The 23,855-nt window shown below is 37.9% G+C and overlaps 1 protein-coding gene across 1 annotated transcript in view; it reads left to right on the top strand.

Moving 5' to 3' along the window:
- Positions 1–15,581, top strand: part of CFAP54 (cilia and flagella associated protein 54) — a 302,505-nt gene extending 286,924 nt beyond the window's left edge. The window contains exon 68 of the mRNA XM_027107250.1: positions 15,425–15,581. Coding sequence (XP_026963051.1) covers positions 15,425–15,544 — 120 coding nt within the window. The 3' untranslated portion in view covers positions 15,545–15,581. The remainder of the gene's footprint in view (positions 1–15,424) is intronic.
- Positions 15,582–23,855: the final 8,274 nt, after the last annotated feature.

The following is a 23,855-nucleotide window of genomic DNA, read 5'->3' on the forward strand; positions in this document are numbered from 1 at the left end:
TATGTGTCCCTAGGTCTGAAGTGGGTCTCTTGTAGATAGCATATATACAGGTCTTGTTTTTGTATCCATTCAGCCAGTCTGTGTCTTTTGATTGGAGCATTTAATCCATTCACATTTAAGGTAATTATCAATATGTGTATTCCTATTATCATTTTCTTAATTGTCTTGGGTTTGTTATTGTAGGTCTTTTCCTTCTCTTGTGTTTCCTGCACGGACAAGTTCCTTTGGCATTTGTTGTAAAGCTGGTTTGGTGGTGCTGAATTCTCTTAGCTTTTGCTTGTCTGTAAAGGTTTTAATTTCTCCATTGAATATGAATGAGATCCCTGCTGGGTAGAGTAATCTTGGTTGTAGGTTTTTCCCTTTCATCACTTTAAATATGTCCTGCCACACTCTTCTGTGCTTAGCCAATTTTTTAAATTAGTCAGCAACTGTCCCCAAATATACTAGGTAACTGTTATGGAGTTGCTGAGTGTGTTTATACCCAGAGGACATAGGAAAAACTAGGTGGATTCTCAGTTCCCTTTGAAAGAAGCTATGCAGTTTTTCTGGCTGTTGGATGGAGTTGCATGTTTCCCAATATATGTGGGATAGCTTCCACGTCACTTTTTGGGGGGGCTGTTAAGTCCTAGAAGGTAGGCTATTTATCTTCCTTTAAGCTGTTAAGTCCTAGAGGGTAGGCTATTTAACTTCCTTTGGCTAATTTTGTTACATTACCCTATGCCCCTTGGTTTCTTTTTAACAAAACTTCCCAAATGGTGACAATGACAATACTGTCTGTAAACTGTCATTTATAGCATTGGGAACAAGGTATTCTGTAGTTTACTAAGTATTAAAAAATTAATTCAATAATATAACTTCTTTCAGTTGAAAGTTGTAGTTGGTTTTTTGGTTTGTTTTTTGTTTTTTTTGTACCAGCCAAGAGCTGTCTGAATAGATTTTACAGGCATCGAGCATTACATCTTTCTTCTGTGAGACATTATTATTCTGTCCTCAAGTGAAGAGTATCCTTTGTATGTAAGTTCATGAGACATCCACTTAATATTCTTATATTCTTTTGGAGACAATGCCGAATGACATCAGTTCCACACTGCCTCTAAAACACAGCTCTGACTTTGATTCCATCCGCTTCACTATTCATTTCCGACTGTCAAATTTGGCTAAGGGAAAAAGAAAGCCCTTAAGAAAGGCTAGGCTATTAATGTGCTCTTCAAAATGCTAAGAAAAGGCTAAGCTGTTTATAGCGTTTTCAAAATGCTCATCTCTCGGAGATTTGCCAGCAACAGTGTCAAGGTGAAATAGCTCTCGTTCATCCAGGAACTGAGAGCCTTTGTGTTCTCTGCACTCAAAGCACTGGTCCCACTATTGTTAGACGTGCTATTTGGGGGTATAATGATCCTTGGATATAAGTTAAACCAAAATATAGTCATGAACCTGATATTGTGTATTTACTGTAAAAGTGGCAAGAAGTGTGTGCAATGCTTGAGAAAGCAAGCCTGGCTTCATTCTGGGTACAGCTGTATTTCAGAATCAAGGGGACAATTTCCTGAAGTTTAGTCACTTTGTATAACTTCAAAGGAAGTGAGAGGCAGGGGTATTATTAGCAGATCTGTACATTGCTTTCTGTCTTGCTGAAAACTGAGTCAAGTGCTTAGTTTCATTCACTTCATGCATTTTGCGAAACGTTTTTGTCTTGATTAAAAATCTGGACCCTTAACAATGGCGTTATAATTCATTTTAGGAGGATGTTGATTTTGGCCTCATATTTCTCAGTCAGTTGACAAGCCTTTTGAAATTCTCCAGACCAATGTTCTTTATATTTAAATAAATCCACAAAGGAGAAACTGGTGTAAATTTACCCATTTTCTTTGTTAATACTTTGGACACCAGTCATTAGAGATTTTTGCCCTTATTTCTCCTGTATCTCAGGTAGCTGGTACCATTATGTTCTTTTCTCAACCACCTGTGAGAACACAGCACGGTGGGAAGAGTGCTCGGCACACGCTGGAGCCCCACTGTTGCTCTTGTGGACAAGTCATTAGTCCTTAAAGACCTCAGGTCAATTACATGCTGCTGAAGGTCTCGGAAGCAACGTTTCTCAGCAGATCAAAACATGATTTGATTCTTGGTTCCACCATCTGTTGATGGTGTGACCGTGAGCTACTCACTTTTCCTTCTCTGCTTCAGCTCCTTATCTGTCCATTGGTGATAGCTTCTCCTCACGTAGGATTGCATTAGAAACAGTATGTGACACGTCTGATATAGTGCCTGTCAGCGCCATGGGTAAGCATCCAATACATTGTGGCCATCTTTATTTTTCCCTGCCTTAAAATAATGAGAAATGAGTCATTTCTTCATTTGATCATTCGTAACTCTCTGCATTGGTGGCTTTTGGCCTATCTGAATGTTTGCTAATTTTCAAAAGAGTAAAGGGACATTTAATAGATGTAGTCTTAATATTATTTTTCAATCATCCTTTTTAAATTAAACTTTCTGTTTTGAGATCATGTTAGGCTCATGTGCAATTTTAAGAAATAATAATGTAATACATTATAATAATATAAGGTAAAACTGTAGTACAGTGTCATAGCGAGGATAATGACATTAATAAAGTCGGGGTACAGAACAATTTCATCACTACAAGGACTCCTCCTGTTCTCCTTTTATAGCCACCTTGTCCCTGACCCTTGACAATTATTAATATATTCTCCATTTCTATAATTGTATCATTTCAAGAATGTTATATTGAAGGAACCATACAGTATGTAACCTTTGGGGATTGGTATTTTTTCACTCAGCTTAATTCCCTGGAGAACCATTAAATAATGCTTTTTTTTTTTTTTTTTTTTTGCGGTACGCGGGCCTCTCACTGTTGTGGTCTCTCCCGTTGCGGAGCACAGGCTCCGGACGCGCAGGCTCAGCGGCCATGGCTCACGGGCCCAGCCGCTCCGCGGCATGTGGGATCTTCCCGGACCAGGGCACGAACCCGTGTCCCCTGCATCGGCAGGCGGACTCTCAACCACTGCGCCACCAGGGAAGCCCTAAATCATGCTTTTGATGGACCAAAAAATCCTTATGAACATTGAATATTTTACTTTGGCCACATAATAATCATTAGCTCAAAAGTGCCTGTTGTGGTACCTGGCACATAGTGTGGGGTAAAGGTTCACTGAGGCGCAGGGATGGATCCCACTCTACCTGATTCACCCCTCCTCCTCCCTCTCCTCCTCCTCTCCATCCTTCTCCTCTTTCCTTGCCCCCTTCTTCTCCACATCTTCTTATGGATATTGACAGACAAAGGCTGATTGCTCAAGTTAGAAATACCAAAAAGAGTTAAAAGAAATACTTCATGTGAAATTGCTTTGTAAATTGCAAGCTCTGTTAGACTTCCTATCAAAAATTGCTGGTCAGTGTTGGCCACATTGTAAGAATAGTTTGCAGATGCTTGCGATGTAAATGGATGGGAACAAAGGACTCAGCGTGAGCAGTGTTTCCTTACGCATCTTGCTCATGGGTCTGCGCTCTAGTTTCTGCTGCAGTGGGAGCTGCTGACTAACAAAGCCCCTCAGCCTTTCACTCTAACCAACAAAGTCCCAGGAACAAAATGCAAACTTCAGTTCACATTCTTTGTAAGCCTTTGCTCTGAAAAAGAGCCCCCTGTTTAGAGTTGCCAGATGTTAAGCTCGCTGAGCTCCTTCATGAAAAAGCATCAAGAAATGCCAAGTATTGTTCAAACTCTGGAGTTTTCATTTCAGTATCTCAGGTCAAAAGCCCACAGGCAGATCAGTCACAGCCATTCAGGAGGCAACCCACCTTCAGCATTTGTACCCAGTTAGAGCATTTCTTCCTGGAACTTCGCTGCTGAGAGTCAACGACCTGACCTTTAAGTGGAGTCCAACCCTTACTCTGATGGAATGTCCCCTATTCAGAAATACAGCAAGGGGAGAACAAGCTTGCCAGAGTGTAGCTGTTTGAGCCAGGATAGCTTAGGCTGTGCTGTGCTAACAGATAAACCCCACACCTCAGTGGCAGTCAAGGTTTGCTTATTTCTCATAAAAGTCCAATGAGGGGTCCGCAACTCTCCTTCAGCTTGTAACTGTGCTGTCTGGGCTACACGGCCTCCAAGTCGGAGGAGAAGAGGGCTAGGGGATTTCGTAGGATGTTTTTAAGTTGGGTGACTATAGATACAGGTTTGCCTGCAGCAGTCACAGCGCATACCTGTTGATTTGGTGTGGTGGTTAATATACTCTCCTTTTATTCTCAACAGTCTCCCAGTTTAGGCAATAAATTAGGGTGACCATTTCTAAGAGCCAGCATGGAATGGCTAGCATTTAATTTCTGCCCATATCCTATTGGCCTTGCCCTGATGCGCAAGGATGTAGAGAACCATAGAGGAACAAGTATGTACTTCAGTGAGCTCTAGTCACCTCTGGCACAGCAGGCATCTGCAGGAACGCCACGAATGTTTTCCACAGAATTAATTCTATAACTTCAATTACCAAAACTCTGTTGAGAAGATAGGTTAGAAATACGATATTCTTACGAACTAAGCCATCTCATTTAATCACACATTGTGGTAGGCTGACTCATGGCCCCCCCCCGAGATGTCCACATCCTAATCCCCAGAACCTGTTACCTTATATGACCAAAGGGACTCTTCAGATGTGATTAAGTTAAGGATATTGAGATGGGGGAGATTATCCTGGATTATTCAGGTGGGCCTTAAGTGTAGTCACAAGTATCCTTGTAAAAGGGAGGCAGAGGGAGACTTGACAGCAGAAGAGGAGAAGGCAACGTGATGATGGAGGTGAAGATTGGAGAGATGTGCTTTGAGGATGGAAAAGGGGCTATAAACCAAGGAAAACAGGTGGCCCCTAGATGCTAAAATAGGCAAAGAAACAGATTCTTTGCTGAGAGTCTCCAGAAGGAACCTGCCCTGCTGACACCTTGACTTTAGCCCAGCCAAACTGAATTCAGATTTCTTACCTCCGGGACTGTAAGAGAACAAGCGTGTGTTGTACGCCACTAGGTTTGTCTTACATTTGTTACAGCAGCAGCAGGACCTTAATACACACGTGCACTCTGAAATTCAGCATGTGACTTTAGGTTTCTGTTTCTGTTTAGATGTCTGTAAAAACAAAAATCCTTCTTTTACGTGTGAGATATTTAAGTGGCTTGCCCAAGGTCCCTTAGCTAGTTAATGTCGGAGCCAGGATTTACACCCAGGCAGACTGGCTCCTCAGATCACGTTTCTAATTACCCAGCTGCACTGCCTCTGCCCTACTGCCCAGCTGCCCTTGAACTCCCCCTACCATGCCCATCCACCATGAAACGCCCCTGCTGCATGCAGCCTCTCCTCCCACACCTACCTGACTTCAGTCTCTTGCTCCTTCCATGGGCACTGTGGGCCCCTGGACACATTTCCAGCTTCCGCTTTTGGAAAAAATTTTATGTAAGGTTCTAGGGCTTCCATAGGGAATTCTCAAGAAAAGTTAGGCTTCAGGAGAAATTACTGAATTTCTTCATATTTAAGTGTATGGGGAAGGATATTATTTGAGGGAAGATATTTCTGAATCTTCTTCCTACTCCTTAGTTTCTAATTCTCTTCCTCATACTCTAGAGGGGGAAGTGTTCCTAAGGGTAATCAAATAACATGATTAATAGAAATGATACTGGAAAGGTATTAAGTTTGTTTTACCATGACCCAGAAAAGAAGCCTCTAGAAATTCTGTATAAAAATTCTCAGTACTTTAAATCTCCCGTTAGCTTGTATTGGTTATATACTAGTATGCGTTTTGCCATATTGCCATTTGTTTAATGGTTCTATCGTTAACCACTGAATTAAATATTTACGCCTGGGTGGCCCCTTCACTGAGCCACTAAGAGCTCCTCTTCCGGACCGAAGAACTTATTTTCCCAGCTCTGGGAATGTGCTGACCAGCAGCCCTCAGCTCTCAACCCTCTCCAGGAACTGCCCCTGTCTAATGGACATGGCCTTTTTGGGCAGGGGTGGGTTGGGGGGGTATCTGTATCTAATTACTGGCTGATATGGGTGTGCAGTGACCCAACCACCCCCCCCACAAAAGTTGGGACAACTCTGAAGGGCCACTCCAGCTTCAAAGCTCCCCATGGGGTTGGCAGGGGGTTTGTTGTGTCTGCATTGCAGCCAGTCTTCTCCCTCTACCTAATCCTGCTTTCTTCCCTTTCCCCATGGGTGTTGATCCCAAGGGTATGCCCCAATAAACTTCCTGAAAGCTAAGTTCCATCTCAGGGTCTGCTTCCCAGGAACCTGAACTGCAACAATGAGTTAAAAATAATAATAAAAAATGAAGATCCCTGACTGGTGATGAATACATAAGAGTACTCCATTAATCCTTATTTATTGGAATTAGAAGAGTTCTAAAGGAACTTGGAAACACACTTTCTGTCGAAAGTTTATTTTCTAATGTAGAAGTAAGGGGAAAACATCATACACATCACCCACTCATGATTAAAAATACCTTCTGCAGTGTGACCCCACAGTTCAATCACAGTTTCCTTTGACCTCTGTTTTAACAGTTAATTTACAATGATATAAAGTCTGTAAAACAAAGATTCGAGCCCATATCCAATCCTCAATAAATGCAGGCTTCCTTTTTCAGAGAAACGTTTTTTCCCAGAGTAAAAAAACAAGGACTTGGTAAAGCTTTAAAACCATTTTATGCAAATAAAGGCAATGATGTAAAGAACAATGTCATCACGCATAGAACTATATCAGAATTTATGCTCAAATCTCCACAGAGAGTGAGGAATACACACTCAGTTTTACAACACATTGACTATAAGCATTTCTGTTCAGTCATCTACCCCAAAACACTTTTCCTTTAATTCTCCCCCCAACCTCTGATTATAAGCACGGAACCGTCAGCCGAAAACTTGCATCTAGCCTTTATGCCTTATGCACTTCATTGTTGGTTGTATGACTCCGCTTCCTGTTCTGATTAGAGCTTTTGATATTTTAAAGGGGATTTGCCCTGTTTGAGACCCTTTATTAGTTTTTTATATGGTGACAGAGACTTGCCTGGAGTGAGAGAGCAGCTGTTCTTTCTGCACAATAGGGTTTCAAAGGCTCTTTTCTCTGGGACTTAGACTCTTGAACGTCAGAATAAGCCTGGATACGCACAGCCTAAACTTTTACTTTTTTCTTAATGGTCTCAAAAGATTGTTTTGTTAAATAGTTCCCTATAAAAAGCATATATCCATAATGGAGATACCACTGCCAGCTCTATCAGTTTTCATCACGTAGTGCCTTGGCTCAGCCTGGGGTAGGGTATGAAGGGCAATGTGTGCAGAAGGGGTGCAAGGGAAGAGGAGGAATGCAGGAGAAAGCCCCAAAGGCCCCAGAGACATTCACTAGCTGAGCACTGCCCTAATCTACATAATACCAGATACGACTCTTGTGGGGTTTTTCCTGACACCAGCCGATTCTACAGTTCTCTGGCACCAGCTGGGTGCCCAACAATTCAATTCAGTTCTGACGCTACTACCCAGAGTTAGCACAGACTCCCACAGATTAAGGGCTCAATCCAAGAATGCCCCCACTTCAGATGCCTGCTGTAAATGAGGTGCCCAGGCTACCCATACTTCTGTCCCAGCAGACTGCAGATTCAGGAGTTCCCATGATGCCCCCTAAGGTTCGATAAGTTGCTATAAAGACTCACAGAACTCAGGATAACACTTCACTTATGATTACCAGTTTATTATAAAGGATACAACTGAGGAATGGCCAAATAGAAAAGGTGCATAGGGCAAGATATGGGGGTTGGGAGGAACAGAGTCTCCATGCCCTCTCCAGGTGCGTCACCCTCCCAGTACCTCAATTTGTTTACCAACCAAGAAGTTCCTCAAAATGTGTCATTATGGGATTTTTGTGGAAGTTTCATTACGGAGGCATGATTGATTCAGTCATTGGCCGTTGGTGACTGAACTTAATGTCCAGTTCCTCTCCCCTCCCTGAAGGTCGGGGGCACTGGGCTGAAAGTTTAACTCTCTAATCACATGGTTGGTTTTCTTGGTGACCAACCCTATCCTGAAGCTATCTAGGCACCTTTCCCCACCTTAGTCATCTTATTAACATACAAAAGAAAATTTCCAAGGGATTTAGGACCTCTATGCCAAGAAACTGGGACAAAGACCAAATATGGATTTTCTCTTAAAGTATGAACATCACGTAAAATTGATTTTTAAACATATATCCCAGTGAATGTAGTCTCCCTCAATATATCTCCTCTCATGGAGGTGTTCTTCATGTGTTTGTTCCATTGTTCAAAACATTTCTGGCATCTACTTAGATGTGAAAATGGAGACAGGGCTCCTTATGTTGCTGAAATGTCTTTGGCTGGACTGAAACCTTTGGTTTCCTGACCATGTGGGACAATATATCTGAGCAGGAATTGTCCTTTATTAAAAGGTGAACTCTGCTCAAGAGCTCAAGGAAATGCCATGCATAGCCAGGGCTCAGTGGTTGTAGAGTGTCAGTGAGAGCGATGGTGATGGGGCGGATGATTTAAGAAGAGATTCTATTCTAAGGCAGTACAACAATTGAACCAATTTCCTGAACATATGCTTTGTCAACTGTAATCCTGTCTTTAATTTCTAATTTTCTTGTTCTCTGCAAAATGTCTTTATAATAATGTTATTTCTTTACATTTTAATTTAGAAGATTTCTACCACCTTACCAATATGACCCTGTGATCTCATATTATGTTTAAGAAAACTTCTTTTCTGCTATATTTAAAGTTTTATTAATACAAAAATTAGAGTGATGAAAAAGATAATCTTGTTTGCAGCAAAGTGTGAAATTTCCTGTGGTCTGATAGAGTTGTATATAAGCCCTTCTCACCTTCCTAAGAGTTAGGTGCTGTTTCTGTTAGATTGCGGAGAATAACATTGTTGGTATTGGGATTCTCTCAATCATATAACATATAGTGAAACCAAATACATCTAGTTCCCTCTCATCTGGAACTTTTATTAGATGGGTCACCAGTCATTCATGATATCTGCTCTTAAGTAAGCTAGTATTGTATTATCCTTTCTACTTTGGAATGCATGTTTTTTCCCCAGTCCAAAAAAAAGACTTCAAAGACTCAGATGATATATAAAGAAGAGATAGAAAACATGGTAGAAAAAGATATATATATGAAAATGCTAGATAAAAACAGTATTTCCTGTTGGTACGGGCCGGCTGGCCGCACATCCAGTGTCCAGTAGGGGGGTGCCTGGCACCGCCAGCTGGACGGGGGCCCCCCTGCTACCCTCACGGCTCCGGCGTCCAGGAGGATCCAGCATGAGCAGTCGCAGCTCCCACTCATTCTGCTTCATCTTCTTCAGAATGAACCCCAGGCTCAGCTGGGAACGGAAACCCGAAGTTCCTGGATTGTATCGTGGCTGCATATAGGGAGTAGGAGTTCTGACTCAGGAGCCAAAACCAAGAACCCCTAGGATGTTGACGTCACCCTGGGACCACTGTGTGGCTCAGTTCCCTGGAAACATGGTCCAGAACCTGCTCTTCTTGGGACTCGACATCATCCAAAATCTGCCAGTTACACGGCTTCTCCACTTTCCCTGGCTCCTGATATCGTAGATGGTAGGCCTGGGATTCTCCATCCAGGGTGGAAATGCCCCCAGGGGCCCTTTGGAAATGTGTGGGGGCATCATTGGATTGAACCAATTACAAGGTAGAGTTCATGTCATTTAGAGGGCAGGGGACAGACTTGCACAAAGAATTGTCCTGCCCAAGATGCCCATTGTTTCTCTATTGAGAAGCACAAGTTTTCATTTTGCCGATGAGAAAATTGAGGCTCACATGGTGCTTAGCGTGATTGACATTGTGACTGACATATAGTAGGTGCTCAATCAATATTTGTGGTTGAACAAGAACAACAAAAAAACAGTATTTGCTTTCCTACCTCGAAGCTATTGTTTTTTCTTTTAATGGCTGTGACTCTGTATTTTAAGGTTCTTGAAAGGACACAAAGTTAAATCCAGTTGTTTCACAAAGCTTGCAGTTTTTTATATCCTGCTTACCAATTACAAGAGTAGGCAAATCTAATTGATTAGTGGTTATTTGGCTTTCTCCCTTTTTTCTTGGTCATTAACACTTAGAATCAATGAAAAGACAAATGACACTGGGCTGAGAGAAGCAAGAAGATGTCTCAAAGTAGGTGCTCAATAAAAACTCAGTGGCTTAAGACAAAGCATAGATACTTTGAATACAATATGATTTTTGTTTCAATCAAGGAAAATAGAACAAAGGAGCAGAAGTAATAAAATCTTTCATTATGATAAAATCTAGTTTTCAGGCAGAAACTCATATAAAGTATAGCATTGGCAAAAAAAACCTTTAACTTTCCAATGGCTTTCAGAACTCCCCCAAACAAGTTCAAGTCCAGGCCAGATTTGAATGAACTCCTTCAGGGTGCCCCGCCTTGATTAACTTCCTTTCCCTTCCTTGTACTGTTTCAGACTTTTATCCTCTCTAGGCAGGCAAAATCATCATCATTTCTTTAATATTGCTCCTTGAACCATAACCTGCTTGAACTAAATTACAATCTGCTACCTACCAAGATATTTTTTCCTTCCTTTCTACAAAGTGTTTCCTAATCCAGGAAAAGGAACCAAGATTCTCTGGTACCTTATCCTGGACAATTTGGACTCAAAGCTATTTTCTAAACACAAACAAGACTTCTCAGTAATTATGTGATTGCCAATGTTATCTCTGTCGAATGACAAAGAAAGAAATTCAGTAATTTCACCTGGAACCTAAATTTTCTTGAGAAGTTCCCTATGAAAGACCCAGAACCTTCCATAAAATTTCCAAAAGCTGAAGCTGAAAAAGTGTCCAAAGTGCCATGGAGCCCATGGGAAAAAATTTAACCGAGGAGGTGAAAGACTTGTACACTGTAAATTATAAGATGCCGGTGAAAGAATTGAAGAAGACACAAATAAATGGAAAGATATTATGTGTTCATGGATTGGAAAAACTAATATTGTTAAAATGACCATATTACCCAAAGCAATTTACAAATTCAGTTCAATCCCTATCAAAATTCCAATGGCATATTTCACAGAAATAGAACAAAGAATACTAAAATTTGTATGGAACCACAAAAGACCCTAAACAATCCTGAGAAAGAAGAACAAAGTTGTAGGTATCACACTCCCTGATTTCAAACTACGCTACAAATCTATATTAATAAAAACAGTATGGTACTAGCACAAAAACCAGACACATGGATGAATGGAACAGGATAGACAGCCCAGAAATAAACCCACATACTTATGATCAATTGAGCTACAACAAAGGAGGCAAGAATATACAATGGAGAAAAGAAAGTCTCTTCAATAAGTGGTGCTGGGAAAACTGGACAACAACAAATAAAATAGTAAAATTAGAACATTCTCTAACACCCATATACAAAAATATGCCCAAAATGGATCAAAGACCTAAATGTAAGACTGGATACTATAAATCTCCTAGAGGAAAACATAGGCAGAACACTCTTTGACATAAATCACAGCAATACAGTTTTGGATTCTCCTCCTAGAGTAATGGAAACAAAGACAAAAATAAACAAATGGGACCTAATTAAACTTAAAAGCTTTTGCACAGCAAAGGAAACCATAAACAACATGAAAAGACAACCTACAGAATGGGAGAAAATATTTGCAAACGATACAACTGACAAGGGATTAATTTCCAAAATATACAAACAACTTATACAGCTCAATATCAAAAAAAAAACCCAATCAAAAACTATATCTGGAGAAAACTCTAATTCGAAAAGATCCATGCACCCCAATGTTCATAGCAGTACTATTTATGATACCCAAGACATGTATATTATATACAATGGAATATTATTCAGCTGTAAAAAAGAATGAAATAATGCCATTTGCAGCAAACTGGATCTAGAGATTATCACATTAAGTGAGGTAAGTCAGACAGAGAAAGACAAATATCATATGATGTCACTTATATGTGGAATCTAGAAAAATGATACAAATGAAGTTATTTACAAAAATAGGCTCACAGACATAGAAAACAAGCTTATGGTTACCAAAGGGGATGGGGGGAGGGTTGAGGGGAGATAAGTTAGGAGTTTGGGATTAATAGTTACATACTTACTATATAGATAAACAACAAGGACCTTGTGTACGGCACAGGGAACTATATTCAGTGCCTTGTAATAACTTATAATGGAAAAGAATCTGAAAAAGAATATATACATATGTATAACTGAATCACTTTGCTGTACAATTGAAACACAACACTGTAGATTAACTATACTTCAATTAAAAAAAAAGAAAAAAAGAATCTGGAAAAGTATAGATAGATAAATGTATGTATAACTGAATCACTTTGCTGTATACCTGAAACGTTGTAAATCAACTATAATCTTTTTTAAAGTGCTCAATAAAAAAGTTAAGTTTTGAAATATGGAATTGAAAAAGTTAACTCAAGATGGATAGAAAACTTGAATGTAAGACCTGAAATCATAAACTTCCTAGAAGAAAACATAGATGGTAAATTCATTAACATCAATCTTAGCAATGTTTTTGTGTATCTGGCTCCAAAGGCAGGGGAAACAAAAGAAAAAATAAATAGACAGGACTACATCACATCAGACTAAAAGCTTCTGCCCAGTGAAGGAAACCATTATCAGAATGAAAAGGTAACACACTGAGTGGGAGGAGATATTTGCAAATCATATATTAACTAAGCGGTTAATATCCAAAATCTATGAAGAACTCATACAATTCAACAAAAAGAAACAAACAAAACGCCCCCAAACAACCCAATTAAAAACTGGGCAGGGGATCTGAATAGACATTTTTTCAAAGAAGACATAGAGATGGCTAACAATCACATGAAACTGTGTTCAGCATCACTAATTATTAGGAAAATGCAAATCAAAGCCATAATGAGATATCACCTCATGCCTGTTAGAATGACTATTATCGAAAAGACAAGAAGTAACAAATGTTGGAGAAGATATGGAGATAGGGAACCTTTGTACACCATTGGTGCGACTATAAATTGGTGTAGCCACTCTGGAAAACAGTGTGGAGATTCCTCAAAAAATTGAGAATAGAACTGCCATATGACCCAACTATTCCACTTTTGGGTATTTATCCAAAGAACATGAAAACACTAATTTGAAAGAATACATATACTCCTGTGTTCATATGGAAACAACCTAAGTATCCATTGATAGATGAATAGATAAAAGAAGATGTGGTATAAAGACAATGAAATATTACTCAGCCATAAAAAAGAATGAAATCCTGCCATTTGTGACAACATGGATGGATCTTGAGGTTATTATGCTAAGTGAAATAGTCAGATGGAGAGAGAAACATACTGTATGATTTCATTTATATGTGGAATCTAAAAACAAAACAAGTGAACAAACAAAATAAAATGAAAACAAACTCATAGATACGGAGAATAGATTAGTGGTTACCAGAGGGGGAAGGGATTGGGGAGTGGGCAAAATAGGTGAGGGGGGTCAACTTATTGTGGTGATGGCAACTAGAGTTGTGATGGTGATCACTTTGTGGTATATACAGACGTCGAATTATAATGCTATACACCTGAAACTTGTACAGTGAAAAAGAAAATACATGTTGGAGAGGATGTGAAAAAATTAGATCCATCATACGTTAATAGTGGGAATGTAAAATGTTGCAGCCTCTATGTAAAACATAGAGTAAAACAGTTTGGTGGTTCTTCAATAACTTACATAGAATTACCATGTGATTCAGTAATTTCATTCCTAGATATGGACCCCCCCCAAATTGAAATCAGACGTTCAAACAAAACTTGTACTTGTATTTAACAGTAACACTTAACAATGGCCAAAGGGTGGAAACAGCACAAATGTCCATCAACATATGAATGGATAAACAAAATGTGGTCATAAAAAGGAACAAAGTATTGATACACACAGCAATGTGGATGAACCTCCAAAATATTATGTTAAGTTAAGCCAGACATAAAAGGTCATATACTGTATGGTTTCATTTTTATGAAATATCCAGAACAGACATATACACAGAGACAGGAAGCATATTTGTGTTTGCCAAGGACTGGGGTAGTGAAATTAGGAAATTAAAATTTAAACAGATCAAATAGTTTACTCAGCCTCACCTGGCTGGTATATGGTGAGGTCTGAGTGAACCAAGCAGTCTTACTCCAGAATGTACACTTTTAACCTCCGTGTGGTTATTCTGCCTCCCTGAATTGGTTAAGGTGGGATTTCTCTTACATATTGGTAATTGTAAAAGCAAATAATGGAAATCTAGTTATCCTATTTCAAAAAAAAAAGTAAAGAAAAAAAGGAAAAGAAAAAAACCCACATGATTATACATTTGTATGAGGATTTTTTAAGTTTTGGAAAGATATTCTTTAAACTGCTAACACTGATTACTTCAGGATTGAGTAAAAAAGGAGGATGTTATTAATTTTTTTCACCTCTTTATTATCTGAAGTTATAGAAAGCATTGGAATACTTTTGATCATTTTTTTAATCCAATAAAATGAAGAATAAGAAATGAAAACCAGTCTCTACTTTTAAGTTCATTATGTTTTCTTGAGAATAAAAGTTTCATTTAACAAACAGACAAGACATTGAAAAAACTTGTCCTCTAGTTTCTTACCAGGATTCAGGGCCCCAAGGATCTAATTCATTGTGACCATTCTCCGTGATGTTTCTCATACATCTTCAAAAGTATCTAACTCTGCGTGAAGTGCGTCCCCAGTAAACATTTATTTCCTTTCCTTCATGTTTGTTCTCTCCTTCTTGCCCTTCTCCCATTCAAATAACCAGTGCTATGACCCCCAAAGTGGTCTTTATTTTCCATCTTTCAGGCTGCTTAGATGACTTAGGCTGCACTAGTCCTCAGCATGGTAACTAGGTGTTTCTTTCAGAAAGAGTGAGCTCCAAACACAATTTTTGCTTCACCATGTCAGGATTTAAGCTCAAAATGAGGGAGGGAGATTTGTCTACTGAGCAATGTGTTATGGAGGAAAGTGGTTCATTAGTAACTGGGCCAAAATTCCTACACTTACAATCATATACAATGATTATATAAACACGAATGGTCCATATTTATACGAGTGTCTGCTGTTTTGTAGGCTCATTTTTATACATTTACAGATATGAATCTGTAGGCTGTTTTTATAGACTCATAGATATGAATCTTCATGGGATAGAAAATGATATATGTGACATTTCAGCAGGGTAGAGATGTGAAATTTGTGTCTTAGGCAAGAGTTAAAAATCTTTCACATAAAATTATTACATGGAATTGGTATTTGAGAACATTACTTCAGTCAACAGTTCGGAACAATGCATTTCATGAACACTTTTATGCTTTTTCTCAGGTCCCATTTGATATCTCGCTGCCATCTATGTTCAGTCTTGAGAGACTTTTTGATCTTGCTAGTGGTTGTATCGTATCAGAAGGAAGCCTTTTCAACTGGATGGTGTCGATTATTCCCTGAACATCCTTTATGTGTTAACCTTATAAAGGATTTAATTGTTACTGCTTTTCTTGTTTGAAATAAATTTTTGGAACTATCCTCTTATAATAAGCAAAATAAAATTGTTTTCTTTCATAAGCTAAATTTCCTTAAAAAAACATTGTTTTGAGTAATGTTTTAAATGGTATTTGAATTAAATGACAATGCTGTTGCTTATTAAAACTATCTTACAGAGCTACTCATAGAAAATATGTTTGTGCACAGTACAACTATTCCCACTTTTCTATAATGTTTAGGTCTTTAGATGCATCCATACAGCAAGACTGAATTAAATCAGTGGTTCTTGACTAGGGGCAGTTTTGCCCCTCAGGTGACATTTGGCAGTGTCCGAAGATATTTTTGATTATTATAACTGCGAAGGCAGTACAACTGGCATCTAGTGGGTAGAAGCCAGGGATGCTGCGAAGTATCCTGCCACGTCCAGAAGAGCCCCCCACAGCCACAAATTATCTGGCTCAAAATATCTGTGCCAAGGTTGAAAAATTCTGGATAAGCTTCGAGTCAACTCGAAGTGTTCAGTCAACTTTGGAATTTGTCTGTGTGGCTTAGGAAGAAATCTACAGTGAATTAGACCTTTCATATTTTGCACTTCTGAGGGATAGCATTGCATAAAGTTTTAGAACATGGGCTATGGAACTATATAGACCTGAATTTGAATAGTAACTTCACCACTTGCTAGTTCTGCTACTTTGAGAAAGTAACAAATTCTTTAAGCCTTCCTTTCCTTACCTGTAGAATGGGAACATTAATAGAATTGCTGTGAGGATTAAATTAAGTGATACGATTAAAAGGTACTTAGTACCTGAAGTAGTAGTAATCATCTTGCTAGGAGTTGTCATTTCCCTGCCAAACTGGAAGAAGATCATGCATTTCTGATCCACTTTGTTTAGCATCCTACATGTTGGCTCATGAATGGATATTCACGGTAAAATGAAAAAAATAAGGAAACATAAATATGTTTTTTATAAAGTTAAATGTGTTTAATGAACTGCTCTTTATTCTAAGATTATGGATTTTCTCCTTCCTATTTGGGTTAAAATGGCCTTTCTTTTTTCTAATTTTTATTGAAATACAGTTGATTTACAGTGTTGTGTTAGTTTTCAGTTATATATATATATATATATATATTCTTTTTTTACATTCTCTTGTATTATAGGTTATTACAGGATATTGAATAGAGTTCCCTATGCTGTACGAGTTAAGTCCTTGTTGGTTATCTGTTTTATATAGTAGTGTGTATATGTCAGTCCCCAAATCCTAACTTATCCCCTCCTCACTTTCCCCTTTAGTAACCATAAGTTTGTTTTCTATGTCTGTGAGTCTATTTGTGTTTTGTAAATAAGTTCATTTGTATAATTTTTTAGATTCCACATATAAGTGATATCATATGATATTTGTCTTTGTCTGCCTTACTTCACTTAGTATGATAATTGCTAGATCCATCCATGTTGCTGCAAGTGGCATTATTTAACTTTTTTATGGCTGAGTAATATTCCATTGTGTGTGTGTGTGTGTGTGTGTGTGTGTGTGTGTGTGTGTGTGTACCACATCTTCTTTATTCATCTGTCGATGGACACTTAGGTTGCTTCCCTGTCTTGGCTATTGTACAATAACTAGTGCTGCTATGAATATTGGGGTGCTTGTATCTTTTTGAATTATGTTTTTCTCCTGATATATGCCCAGGAGTGGGATTGCAGGATCATATGGTTGCTCTATTTTAGTTTTTTAAGGAACCTCCATACTGTTCTCTATAGTGGCTGTACCAATTTACATTCCCACCAACAGTGTAGAGGGTTCCTTTTTCTCCACATCCTCTCCAGCATGTATTATTTGGAGACATTTTTTTGTTGGCCATTCTGATTGGTGTGAGGTGATAACTTAATGTTGTTTTGATTTGCATTTCCAATAATTAGTGATGTGGAGCATCTTTTCATGTGCCTTTTGGCCATCTGTATATCTTCTTTGGAGAAATGTCTTTTTAGATGTTCTGCCCATTTTTCAATTGGGTTATTTGTTTTTCTGATATTGAACTGTATGAGCTGTTTGTATATTTTGGAGATTGATTCCTTGTCAGTTGTATCATTTGCAAATATTTTCTCCCATTCTGGATGTTGTCTTTTTGTTTTGTTTATGGTTTTCTTTGCTGTGCAAAAGCTTTTAAGTTTCACTAGGCCCCATTTGTTTATTTTTGTTTTTATTTCCATTACTCTAGGAGACAGATCCAAAAAGATATTACTGCAATTTATGTCAAAGAGTGTTCTGCTTATGTTTTCCTCTAGTAGTTTTATAGTATCTGGTTTTACATTTAGGTCTTTAATCCATTTTGAGTTTATTTTTGTGTATGATTTTAGAGAATGTTCTAATTTCATTCTTTTACATGTTGCTCTCCAGTTTTCCCAGCACCACTTACTGAAGAAACTTCTTTCCTCCATTGTATATTCTTGCCTCCTATGTCATAGATTAGGTGACCATAGGTCCGTGGGTTTACCTCTGGGCTTTCTATCCTGTTCCAGTGATCTATATTTCTGGTTTTGTGCCAGTACCATACTGTTTTGATGGCTGTAGCTTTGTAGTATAGTCTGAAGTCAGGGAGCCTGATTCAACCAGCTCTGTTTTTCTTTCTCAAGATGGCTTTGGCTATTTGGAGTCTTTTATGTTTCCATACAAATTTTAAAACTCTTTGTTCTAGTTCTGTGAAAAATGAAAATGGCCTTTCTTTTATGGAGTAGTGATAATAGGAGCTGGTAACCCATATTTTAAAATGTACTTACTTTACAATAAAAGAAAAAAATAGCAACCTAGCAACCTTATATTGGTCCCTGTTTTGGTTTTTGTTTTGTTTTTGTCTTTTTTGTTTGTTTTGTTTTTTCATTTACACATCCATGAAGTCCAAAGTCTGGGAATAACCAAGCTAGAATTGTCAAGAATACTACATAAAAGAAATGAGTCTTGAGCAAGACTTTTAATGATAAGAAGGGTAATAATGGTTGAAAATTTGCTGGTAGGGAAGATGCTGTTGGAGAACAGAGGCATAAAAGTGAAAATGAATATAGTGTATGTGCAAAGGACTCTCCTGCTACCAATCTGGACAGTCATGATGGAAATGAGATAAACTCTAAGGGTGGAATTGGAGTGAAGACTTTGGCCTTGATTCAGTATATGATAGGGTAGCATTACTGGTGATTAAGGAGAAGAGTGACACATTCCTGGTGCTAGTGGACATTTGATAAGTGTTGATTGAGTGAAAGAGAATGAATGAATGAATGAAATGAATGATAGCCTGGCTTTCAGGGAAGATGAGCATGCAGTATACAATGGAAAGGAAAGAAACAAAGGCAAGAAGACCAGCAGGAAACCATGTTGTAGTGAAAAAGAAAGGAACAAAATATTTACCACTGAATTCAGAAAGAAAATTTGCCTGATGGCTATACCCTCAAACAAAATAAAATTTGGGTCAGCCAGAAAAGCCATTCAGAAAGTGATGGTGCTAATGTGGTGAAGGTTTCCAAATGCTTTGGCCCGGGACTGGGCTTTATAAATTTCTCTGCTGGGATCGAGAAAGTTTTCAAGGGTTTTGTGTTTCTCCCAAGGGAAGTTTAATTTATTATGCAAAGGTTAGCTACCAGCGGCAAAAGGAACAACAGGAGGCACTATACATTTAACGTAAGTGTGGAAATACAGCCTGACTAATAACCAAGGCCCTTCACTTCAACCTAATATTCATTTACTGAGAATGTATATGCATGTCTTTCATTATTCATTTCTGTTAAGTTTTTACTAATTGGATGCTTTTTGTTTTTCTTTATTTAAAAATTAATGAACACAAATACATGTAGTATTTTATAGAACTTTAGAATGATGCCTGGCACCTAATAAAGGTCTATAATATTTGTTGAATGAATAATAGGATGGGTGGATGTACATATGTAAGTATGTTTTGTATGTATATATGTACATACATGACCCAGACAAGGTGACAGTATGGGGTTCTAAAAGGAGGGGAAGCAAAGGTATCACCACCACCACCGCCATCACTATCACTATCGTTTTTTTGTTTGTTTTATTTTATTTTTTTATTGAAGTATAGTGAATTTATAATGTTTCAGGTATACAGCAAAGTAATTCAGTTATACATATACATATTTATATACACATATGTATATACATATATGTATATATGTATACATATAAAAGAATATCTTTTTGAGATTCTTTTCCATTACATGTTATTACAAGATATTGAATTTAGTTCCCTTTGCTATAGTAGATCCTTACTGTTTATCTATTTTATATATAGTAGTGTGTATCTGTTAATCCAAAATTCCTAATTTATTCCCCCTCTTCCCTTTTGGTAACCATAAGTTTGTTTTCTATGTCTGTGAGTCTATTTCTGTTTTGTAAATAAGTTCATTTGTATAATTTTTTTAGAGTCTACATATAAGCAATATTGTATGATATTTGTCTTTCTCTGTCTGACTTACTTCACTTAGTATGATAATCTTTAGGTCCATCCATGTCACTGCAAATGGCATTATTTCAATCTTCTTATGGCTGAGTAATATTCCATTGTGTATAATATCACATCTTTATCCATTCATCTGTCGATGGACATTTGGGTTGCTTCCATGTCTTGGCTATTGTAAATAGTGCTGCTATGAACATTGGGGTGCATGTATCTTTTCAAATTAGGTATTTCTCCAGATACATGCCCAGGAGTGGGATTGCTTGATCATATGGTAACTCTAGTTCTAGTTTTTAAGGAAGTTCCTTAAAAAAACTATCACTGCATTTGTTGTCTACCGTTTCTGGAGCATTTACCATACAAGGCACTGTATAAGTAAATACTTCATATGCATTGTCTCCTTCTGGACTCACAAGAATTAGGAGTGTGATGCACATAGGATGACTGGCTCTGTTTTACAGATGAGGAAACAAAGGCATCAAGCAGTTCAGCAACTTGTCCAATGATCATATTCAGAGGTAGAGCCAGGATCTAAATCCCAGCTCTTTCTGACTGGAGAATTTGAGCCCTTTGTTGCTAACCTGGCTTCCCCAGCCCTTGTACCTACTCTACTGCTTTGGGAAATTTGAAAATCAAGGGAGAGGAAGACATAGCTGAACCTCAAGCTAAAACTGGAATACCTAGTGGGGAACACCCTAGAAAGAGATTGTTAAAAATCACTTGCAGACTGAATGGGTAACCCAAGAAAGCATGGGGTGTCCCCAGTGTTATCCATGCCAATACATTGTTTTCCTTTGGGGAAGACAGGTCCCTTCCAACTATTGCAGATAATATTTCAGCGTATTTTTACTTTCTTCCCACATTTAGTAACTTACAGATGCTGTCATTCTTAGGTTTTGTTTTGACTGAGAGAAACACTGTCTAAAACTGCACCAGACCCTGCAGTCACGGTTTCCCCATTTTAAGCCATCATTCCAGAAATCCCCCATCTCTTCTAAAGTAGGGACAACAGTCACTGGTTAGCGCTGAAACTTTCTGTGCAAGGCAGTGAGAAAACGGTGATGAACTGGGCTGAAGTACAAACAAAAAGAAAATTCAACGTCTACCAGGATGAAAGATGTATTTGTTTCCGGAAATGTCTTTCAGGCTTTCTTTAAAGACCAAATTACACAATTTGCAGCTGCTTTTTTTTCCCCCATGCAACGTACAGTATCTGCAGATGTTTTATAGCAGACACCTGCAATGTTTTTTATTTGTCTTAATTATAACAGAGAATGACAGGAGACAAAGTAAAATGGGAAGAAGAGAAGGAGAAAGAGGGGGAGGGAAGCAGGGAGCGAGAGAAGAGGAGCCGGTGCTAGCATCTAAGTGATGGGTAATAAAACCCCAGTGCTCCCCATATCTTTCCCCATATCAATCTCCAAGAGATTGCTTAAGAAATTGACCACCTGCCAGCTATTCAGAGGCTTAAATGCAGTAGTCTCGGTTCAGTACACGTGTAGGCACTTTCCATATTCCCCAGCCTCGTTGACTTGTTCTCCTTCACTGAATTGCAGGGGTGAAAAAATGGTACATTTTTGGAGAGTACTAGAAACTTGGCTTCTGCCTCTGGTCTGCATTGCCCTTCTTTCCCCTTCTGGACAGCATTATACAGATCCCTCCATCGCAGCTCAAATGACAGAGCATAGGCTCCCAGAACTCCTGGAGTACTTCCTGGTGCACTGATAGTTTGGCTTTTAACAATGCCCAAGGGCACATAGTTCTGTATTGTTACATTTCACAGCAAGGTCTTATAACCTTAGCACAAGGGTGTCATAAGTGTGTGAGCCCGCCCTACAGTCCTTTGGCTTTCATTTGTCTTGAGACAGGTACATCATTTTTTGTTGATGTATCTTTTAATCTACAAGGTGTCCACAAGCCTGGAAACGTAGGTGAAATATACATAATGTCATCATGAACATCTTCAATCTGTAGAAAAATAAAATATTATTTTAAACTTTATCTTTGTGTGCATAGGATTGGACAAGCCACTAACTGGGAGTTAGGGAAGAAAATAGTGGATCCAGAAGTCTACTGTTTAACCACCCTTTTTCATTTTCTTATATTTGAAATGCTTGTGATATATCCCCGAAAGAAGCGCCCACCTATATGCCCAAGGAAACTTATGCAAAAATGTTCACTGAGGCATAGATTACAATAGCGCGCACACACACACACAAAACACTACTGACTATCCCTCAGGTGGATAATGGATAAATAAATAATTGTGTAACATACAGTAGAATATTATATAAAACATATAAATGAATAATAGACTACCACAGAGCAGTTGTAAATGAATTACGGAGATATACATCAATCTGGATATGCTTCAAAAGTAGGTTGAGCAAAAGAAAAAAATGAAGTGATATAGAAGGATACATATAGGGAGATACTATTTAAAGTTTTGAAAACAGGAAAAATGATATAATATATAATATTTATAGATGTATAAATATATACTAAACTTCTTTTTAAAGGCAGGTTAATTAATGGTCAATACCAAATTCAAGTTTGTGGTCACCTCTTGGATGAAGGAAGGAAATGAGGTCAAGTAAGAATGACCAAGAGGTTTCATTTGTAAAATTTCCTTTCTTAAGCTGTTTGTTATATTGGTTTCTACTTTTTTGTATACATGAAATATTTCATAAATTAAAAAGAAACACATCGTTTACCTTCCTCATCTTGTTGGCTGGCAAGCTTAGTATGGTTACTGGCTCACCTATCAGTAAATAACTATTAAATGTGAGTAATGATCCTGGTCTCATTATACAACTGTAACTGTGTCATTCATATCTGGTTCCATTATTTGGGGTTTTAATGACAACTAAAAACAATTTTAAAACTAATGTCAAGCTATATAGGTGCCCAATTTTAGAAAACTCTCTCTATGAATATATTAATTTTTAATATAAGATAGTAGAGCCTCAGTAAATGTTTAATTAAATTGAGGTGGATTCCCAGTGCAATTCCTGCCTTTTGTGAGTTCCCTAGTTATACTTTAAATTATTTGATTTTCCAAAATTAGATATTTGCCAAACTTTTCACATGATTTTTTGGTTATGCAAAATGAGTTCACTTGTAAAGTCTAGCTGCTGTCCATAATTTCAATGTTTTTAAAAATATATTAAGGAAGAAGTTTCTCTTTGCTAAAGATCACTTCCTATTTTTACTTTACACTTCAGTAAAGCTTTATGAGTTGCAACTTTGACACTAAAATTTCCATGGCAACAGATTTTTTTTTGTCATAAACACAGGTATGATTGAGAAGAAGGCTTTAGTGACAGCAGTTTTCTTCATAATTAAATTCATTACTTAAAATGCTGGGTTAAGAAGCGTAGGAATTTTATTACAACAAGGACATTTTCAACTGGAGCTTTGGAGGCGACACAATATTAATTGCTATAAAATTGCCTTTGGTTGTGTTTGATATTTAAGATAACATTTATACATTTTTTATTTAATAGCTTAGAATGGAGCATGTCTAAAACCATATTCTGCTCAAGTACAAATCGCCCTGAACCCTCCCTTTAAATGGTCAACAATGTGAAAACTCAGTAGATTTCTAAGTAGTGCCACAACTTTCCTAAGTTAATTCTCCCCCAACAGATTCACAGGAATTTCTTGACCTGATTTCTTGTCATTATAAAAGCAATTCAGAACTGATGTAGAGGATTTGCAAAATACTGTAAGGTACAAAGTAGAAAATAAAAGTTACTCAGAAATCTGCTACTGTGAAGCAACCAATGTTAACATTTAAATGTATCCTCG

The sequence above is a fragment of the Aethalodelphis obliquidens genome, unplaced genomic scaffold (assembly GCF_003676395.1).
Source record: "Aethalodelphis obliquidens isolate GAN/ISIS:26980383/991018 unplaced genomic scaffold, ASM367639v1 scaffold8, whole genome shotgun sequence".
Lineage (NCBI taxonomy): Eukaryota > Metazoa > Chordata > Mammalia > Artiodactyla > Delphinidae > Aethalodelphis > Aethalodelphis obliquidens.